Source organism: Mangifera indica, chromosome 17 (assembly GCF_011075055.1).
Source record: "Mangifera indica cultivar Alphonso chromosome 17, CATAS_Mindica_2.1, whole genome shotgun sequence".
Lineage (NCBI taxonomy): Eukaryota > Viridiplantae > Streptophyta > Magnoliopsida > Sapindales > Anacardiaceae > Mangifera > Mangifera indica.
This window is the reverse complement of record NC_058153.1, coordinates 303018-310965: the sequence shown is the minus strand read 5'-3', so window position 1 is coordinate 310965 and position 7948 is coordinate 303018. Positions and strand designations below refer to the sequence as shown.

Here is a 7948-nt window from a genome sequence, read left to right as displayed (position 1 = left end):
ACCGCACTAATTTTTATTCTTTGGCCCCTGAAGGAGTAGTGTGTGTTTGTCCTGTATCAAAGAGCGTGTACTGTGTCATTTTCATAAACTCATCTCTAAATCTAGAAAAGAAGATTTGATTGAATATTATAATATTATGATATATAATAATAATAAATTACATATTGTTTTCTCTCGGTTGTATTTCCTAATCTTATTGCTAACCTTTTTGCTTCAAAGCATTTTTGTTGTTCCTGCGTCTCCTTCCTCGAGCTGTTGTTTTCGTATTGGTTTGTTTTTGATAAAAATGGATTGATTTAAGCCAAGTCATATTTGTATATCCATATTCAGTTCGAAAAAACCAAACTGCAGTGTAAAAATTTAGAACTAAGTTTGACTTGACCTACAAGCTTGCAACAGTAAATTAAGTTTCATTTGAACCCTTTCTCCTTTTGGATGTCTCTATAGGCCACACAAAATGGAGCAATCTGGAAACGTGATTCATAGGAGGAATGACCAATACAAGCTTGCAACAGTAAAAGGATAACTAAGAATTTTGAATGACGACTCAGATGTTTGTTTTTCAAAAATGAATGAGACATGTCAAATAATGGAGGCCATGATGCGTAATGTAACAGGCCAACTCATTTTTTCTTCACCGTTGAACCAAGACTTAAAAGACTATTCTCGTATAGGATTATAAAATAAGCACTTTTCTTTAGTTTCACATTATCTAAAAGTTGAGATAAATTTTAGTTTGATTTGAATTTAAGTTTGTTTAAATTAATATATAATATTATTAAAAAATTATCAATATTATTAAGATGATAATAAATATTATTTTAAAGACTAATAAACTGAGCAATAAATTTAAGTCAGTCGCTAAACCTGAAAGCCAATTTAAGAACATGGGATGTGTCAACAACGTAAAGAAGGACAGAAGCCATGCATCCACAGAACAGAACAATAGGCACCACCATAGTGACGAGTCTAAATCTCTCTTTCTCTTGCTCTCTCTGTCCTGTTATTATCATTATTATCTTTTGACAGAGACGCGAGGCCCAAAGAGTTTAGTTTAAGAAGAGGTTAAGAAAGATAAGACTAAATATGATGATTAAACATGATCTCCAGAGAAGAAGACAATGATTATATTAGTTAAAATCTACTTACTACGCTAACCCTGTCTCTGGGCTGTAATAGCATTGGCTAAAGAAGCAATATAAAGAGATCCTTAAAAATTTATTACAAATTGGGCTATAATACTATTAACAGAAGTAATTACATAAGAAAGAATAATATTACAGAAGTACACTAGAATGGCTCAACAAACTCATAAACTGATGCGTCGTCACCTAGGCAGTACAATTGGAAGAATCACACCCAAAACTACCTAATTTATGGAGTTTAAACCCATATAAATGCCACGTCAAAAGCTCATTTTTTTATTATGAGATTCACGTATCATACTTCATATTTGGGATTCTAACTGACATATAACAGATTCATTAAGCTGAAATGTGTAAACAGTGGATATAGTACATGGGAATTTACCCACAAAACTCACAGTTGAGTTTGTTCAGAGACTGAGGAATTGGATTTAACTTGAATGAGTAAGTAAACCCTTTCAAACATCTTAACGACCTTCGCCCTTGTCATAGCAGCTAGAAGATTAGAGCCGGGCTATAGGCTTATAAACAGGAAAAAAAAACCTGTACAGTCCACTGCATCATTTTTACAAAACAGTTATTTTGTCTCAACCCCATTTAGATATGATTCACTTTTGCTACAAAATGGTAACAGGGAAAACATTTGAAAATGGATGGTTTCTAGAACAGAAACAATCACTTTACTCTTTACCACATGAACATAAAAGCATTGCCAGCCTTTATCTAAAGTAGAAAAAGGTGACCAGTGCAAAGGGATAGACAAAAAACAGCAGTGCCTTGTTACTCAAAACACATGCATCAGAACCAGTCGGAATACGACCGTAATAAGTATAGCGATGACATGTATGCGTTTCATTCATTGAATCAACATAGGTGGAGTCTGCCCTTGATTCCCAATTCCACCCGGAGCTAGTCCATCAAGAGCAGGAATCATAATGCATACTCTATCAAAACACCTTTTCAAGGTTAACTCGAAATCAGATCATTTAAGCCAAATTATGATCTAAACCTGTTTTGGCTCCAGCCGCACCCAACCTTGAATACAAATTATTTATCAATCAGTAGAGCAGACTTCAACATCCTCTTTTACATTTGGGCCTAACACAAACCCAACTTGGGCCCGGCTTCTAAAATATTCAAGGACATGGTCAGCCTTTCATATAAATAAATATTAATACAAATAATTACTTTTGACTGATTCATACAAATAAATACTTATAAAAAAATTAAAAAAACAATTATATGACCAAATCATATATATTACTACGCCAATTTATATAGAAAAGTAGTAACTTATTCATTATAATTAAAATATAAATTATAACAATTATCCAAAACGAAAATGGCCGAAAGACTTATGGGTGATTGATCGAATTCCAATGACTAGAGAAGAGAGGAAAGGAATAAACTCTATGAAAAAAAAGGTTAAGTTTTTAAATTTAAGGTAGAGAGAGATTATTAATTCTTGAAACTAGAATAGGAAAATAACAAAAATAATTTTTTAACTTTAACAGATATTTAGTTTAAAAGTAAAAATTTAACGGACTAATGCCAAAAGCAAGGCACTTATCACAGGGTCTTTTTTAGCATGAGCTGGTGACGGCACGCCACGGCACGCCACGCCACGCCACCACTTCTAGTCAATTACCATCCCATTTGACACTCAATTGACTGCCCGTGGAAAAATACTTACACTTTGACTTTATTAAATAATTTTTATGGATTTATAAATAACAAAGGGGGGATAATAATTAAAATAGGTAAACTTTTTTTCGCTTATATTTTTTTAGGCAAACGTATAGTAGTTTTATTTTTATAAGCAAAACTTTTTATAACTCCAAAAATACCCTCCCAACCCTGTATACGTAGGCGCTGGAAAAAAAATTTGAGTGCGTGAGTGCGTGCAGAGTGCACACGGTGCGTGCGTGGTGCGTGCGGTGCGTGCAGTGCGTGAGCAGTGCGCGCACCCTTTCTTTTAAATATATATATATATATATATATATATATATATATATATATATATATAATAAAATATAATAAATAAATATATATATTAAATATTATAATATTTAATATAATATATATAAATAATAATAATAATAATTTTTAAATATATATTATATTATTATATATTATATATATAATATTATAATATAATAAATATATATAATATATGCACAGTGCGTCCACTGTGCACTCACTGTATACATACTGTATACGTACTGCACACTTACTGTGCACTGTGTACAGTGCGCACACCACGCACTCCGCGCGCACTCTGCACGCACCCACACACTCAAACCTTTTTTCCAGTGCCTACGTATACAGGGTTGGAAGGGTATTTTTGGTGTTACAAAAAAATTTGCTTATAAAAGTAAAACTACTGTACGTTTACCTAAAAAGGTATAAGCGGAAAATTTTTTACCTATTTTAATTAATAACCCAACAAAGGGACGTTGTACTTTCATGCTATTCTATAATTTCTTAAATTATCTTAATAATAAATTTCCGTATATATAATTTTAATATATAAATAATATATAATTTAATAAAAAATAATATATTATTTATATATTTAAATTATATATAAAAATATATACATATAATATCATTTTTAACATAGAATCTAAATGAAAAAGATAAATACAAATTGAGTTAAATTTGAATAAAAATAAAAATAAATTTAATTTGAATTTAAAATAATTTGCTCAAGATTGGACTTGATTCATTCAAATTAACAAACAAAAAAATCGGCACAAAGAAGAATACAAATTACTAATGAAATTAGCTTTGGTTCGTATTAAAATTTCTTCAATTTAGATTTACTCTATCGATTCTTTTAACTCAAACAATTTAATATCAATATAAAATAATAATTCAATACAAAATTAACGTATTTATTTATATAATAATATTATTTATTATATTAAACACTAAAAATCTTTTTAATTTAAATAAAATAAAATTAAATATTATAAATTTGATTTATACTCCAAACAACCGTAAACCTGAGAGTTCAGCCTACCAAATCCACCGCTTAAGCCTATCCACATGTTAAGTGGCAAAAATCAATGCAACAATAACAAATAATTGATATAGTCAATATTATAACAGAAAAAGCTCATTGGAAGGCGCGCGTGCTGTGACTGCCGTTGAAGCCTGGAACAAGTTAACTTTTAATACAAAAAAATAAATTCCCCAATTCCACTTATCCTAAAATTTAATTAATCCACTAATTTTAATTTAATAAGGTAATTAGCAGTAAGTCTGGGCCCACTGCACGTATAATCGAGTAAAATAATGCGAAGAGACGAAGACACGGGCACAAGTTGATGGTGGGTTCGCTCTCGGCGGTAGCCGGTAGAACCAAAGTAGAAGATTCTTTGACAATAAGAAAGTGAGAATACGAAGAAAGCACCTGTCTCGAAAATACCCTCCCATAATTCCCTACCAACAACTCACTCACTGAGTCAATCGATCTTCTATTTTTCTCTGTTCTTTCTTTTTCACCCACCCAACCAAAGCAAAGCGAGATTCTCAAAATGTTGTGCAAAATGGTGATGGCGCCCCGCAAAAAGAAGACCGGCTCAGTTCCGGTTTATTTGAATGTTTACGATTTGACTCCGATTAATGGCTACGCTTACTGGTTCGGACTCGGGATTTACCATTCTGGAGTTCAAGGTACTTTTTTTTAATTTTTTTTGTTTTTATTTTTATTTTTAATGAATGAGGAATTTTGGGTTTAGTTCATGGAGTTGAATACGGGTTTGGAGCTCATGACCATTCAACAACTGGGATTTTTGAGGTGGAGCCGAAGCGGTGCCCGGGTTTCACGTTCAGGAAGTCGATTTTGATCGGAAGAACAGATCTTGGGCCTAAAGAAGTCCGTACGTTTATGGAGAAATTGGCTGAAGATTATTCTGGTAACACGTATCACCTCATCACTAAGAACTGCAATCACTTTTGCAACGATGTTTGTCTCAAGCTAACTAAGAAACCAATCCCTCCGTGGGTTAATCGTCTTGCGCGCCTGGGTAAGAAAGTTTCACCTAAAGCCTTCATTTTTCAAATTTGAACTTATATTTAACTCTCTCTCTCTCTATATATATACCTTGAAATGGTCTATGGGTATTATGCGGTACAAAAGAATAAAGTTTAGATAGGGACTAATTCATTTTGAATTAGATATAAAATAAATAATTAGATTACTCAATTATATAACGACACGTTATTCTATTTGTATCCATTAGTACCCACCATTTGTACATGTATTACTCTTGTATGTATAGTTTCCCTTGTTTAGATTTAGTCGAGCTTTCAAATAAAATGATTCAAGATATGGTTGTGTTGGTAGAACAGGGATGAATAGGTAGGGAAAGTGATCTATGTTGGTGGATATGGCCTGGTTTAGGGTTTCCATGATTTTGTGAACAAGTTATAATTAGTATCCTCTACCAATCTTTTGAAGTTTGTTTATAAAATTTACGGGACTTATTATGTTTTATTGAATCTAGCATAGATGGTGATCGATGAATTACTTGGATACTCCTTTAAATTCATTGAATAATGTTATCAGATTTGAGTTCTTTTGACCGGTTAATTGTGCCGATACTTTCTTTGGCAAGAAAATGTGTCTTGGCAAAAAATTATGCTAATTTGTTTTTGTTTCAAAACTGTCAGGTTTCTTCTGCAACTGTGTTCTTCCAGCAGGGTTGAATGAAACAAAGGTGCGGCAAGTTAGATCAGATGTTCGGGATATTGAGGGGGAAAAGAAGAAATTGAAAAGCCATTCAAGTAGATATGTAGCTTCTTCTGATCCTCTTTCTGGTCCAAAACTGTCATCTTGTCCTTCGGGTTCTGGGATAAGAAGTAATGGTAGACAAAGACGATGTATTCCATCGTCTTCAACTTTGGTTCATAGTTCTTCAACTTCTACCTTGAGCTTGAAGCTTTAATGACCGTTGTGTTTTTACACTCACGTAATGTTTTACAATTTTACAACTCAGTTACAGATGATGAAGAATCACGAAAGTTAATTTCACCCCATTTTGTTATCCAGTCATGCCAATCTTTTTTCATAAGTGGAAGCAGCTGCTGGAAAACTTGAGCATTTTGGTGTCCTGTTAAAAAAGGATAAAAAATTGCCTCGTATTGAATAGCATAATTATGTTTTTTGAAGTTTCTGGTTTCTGAATTGAGCTGCAAAGTTAGAAAAATCGGTTGGATGGTCGTGGATTGAATGTCATTATGAAGCGACCACGGATAAGAAAAATACTCAAGTTCAAATGAGGATGATTGTGGTTGCAGACATGCCTTGTGCTGGTAGGCCTGGCCTGGGACCCTGTTTACTTTGTAACTATGAATTGGACCCTGTTTTCTTCGATTGTACTTGATATGAGATATATATTTATCTTATTAAGGCCCCATTTTATTGCTTTATAATGTTCTCTTGTTGTCGGTGTTGCCTAAAGAGGATTCACTTGTGCAGAGATTCAAGAAAGAAAACAGAGAAGGTGGGTGATTAGAGTCTGAGAAATAGAGAGGTCAATCAAGGTCTTTGGATTTATATCTTTTTCCTTTTTTGTTAATTTAGTGTTTGCTCGAAGGTTAAAATTGCAGTTTGAGCTCAGTTCCTTCAAATTGTCTTAAGGAAAAGAGTAATCATTCGAACTTGGGAATTTCCTTGACAAGAAGACGGATGGTTTGCGAGCCGAGCTCCTGCAGTAAATGTATGGGTTCTATTAAATTTTAGCAGGCCTGGACGGTATTGTGATTTGGGCCCATTTGAGTTCCCTAGCCTTTTATTGAGTTGTCCTTTTAGCCCTTCTTCAAGATTCAATGTCTGGTTGGATACGTTCTGAGTTGGGATTGAGTAAAAAAATTGAGCTCCAACCAGATTTGAGCAGGAATTAAAACAAATTATCAGTTTGTCAATCTCAAATTAACCCTTCTGAATTTGAGTCCATTTTGAACCAATTTTTGTTTAGGTTCGATTTAGATCAAATTCAATCCTAATTCCCACTCAACTTTTAGTTAGAAGATTATATGTTCATGTTGTGGCTTCTATAATCCTTCCTCAAATTTTATAAACAAACAAAAATAAAATAAAATAAAATAATACCGTATAAAGTAGATGGTACTTTCTGAGAACCCAACGTAAAGTAAAAGATTCCTCTAAAGAGTATTACTATGAATTTCTAGTCCAATAATGATTTCGTTCTACCCTTCTATTTCATATGGTTACCAGTTATGTTTTGCCATCCGACTAATTTGACCTTTCTAGCAGCCTTGATGTAACAGGTACAAGCACCTTCAAGAGACTTTTCAATCAATTATTTAACTCAATCCCAAATGGTAAAGCTAAGGCTTGATTCTACTGAGCCCAGTCTGCATAAGGCTCATCTTAAGATTTGCTCGAATCTAAAAAATAGTTAATTTAAAATCAGTTTGTTGAGATTCAAAGTTGATTAAAAAAAAAATTTTTTAATTTGATTTAAGTTAACTTAAACTCATTTAAACTTAACTAGTTCAATTCCGGGTTGAGTAACTTGATCAAATGGATAAAGTTATGGTTGGACACATTTTGGATTGAACTTAAACAAGACCCAATTTGATATTAGTTCAAATATATAAGAGTTCGCTTGAGATTAAAAAATTATAACTTAAACTTGGTTTAAAAAACCATTTTTCATTGGATTTGATTCAAATTGACTTTAATTTAAATATTCAGATCGATTTAAACCCAATTTATTTTGTAAAAAAGAGTCTAATCTTTAATTTAAACTCGACTCATTCAATCCAAA

General features: G+C 32.6%; 1 protein-coding gene across 1 annotated transcript; it reads left to right on the top strand.

The window, feature by feature from the left end:
- Positions 1 to 4452: 4452 nt before the first annotated feature.
- Positions 4453 to 6587, top strand: LOC123200024 (deSI-like protein At4g17486). Its single transcript, XM_044615106.1, has 3 exons — positions 4453 to 4826; positions 4892 to 5179; positions 5826 to 6587. The coding sequence occupies exons 1-3, from the start codon at positions 4688 to 4690 to the stop codon at positions 6098 to 6100; spliced, it is 702 nt and encodes a 233-aa protein (XP_044471041.1). The 5' UTR covers positions 4453 to 4687; the 3' UTR covers positions 6101 to 6587.
- Positions 6588 to 7948: the final 1361 nt, after the last annotated feature.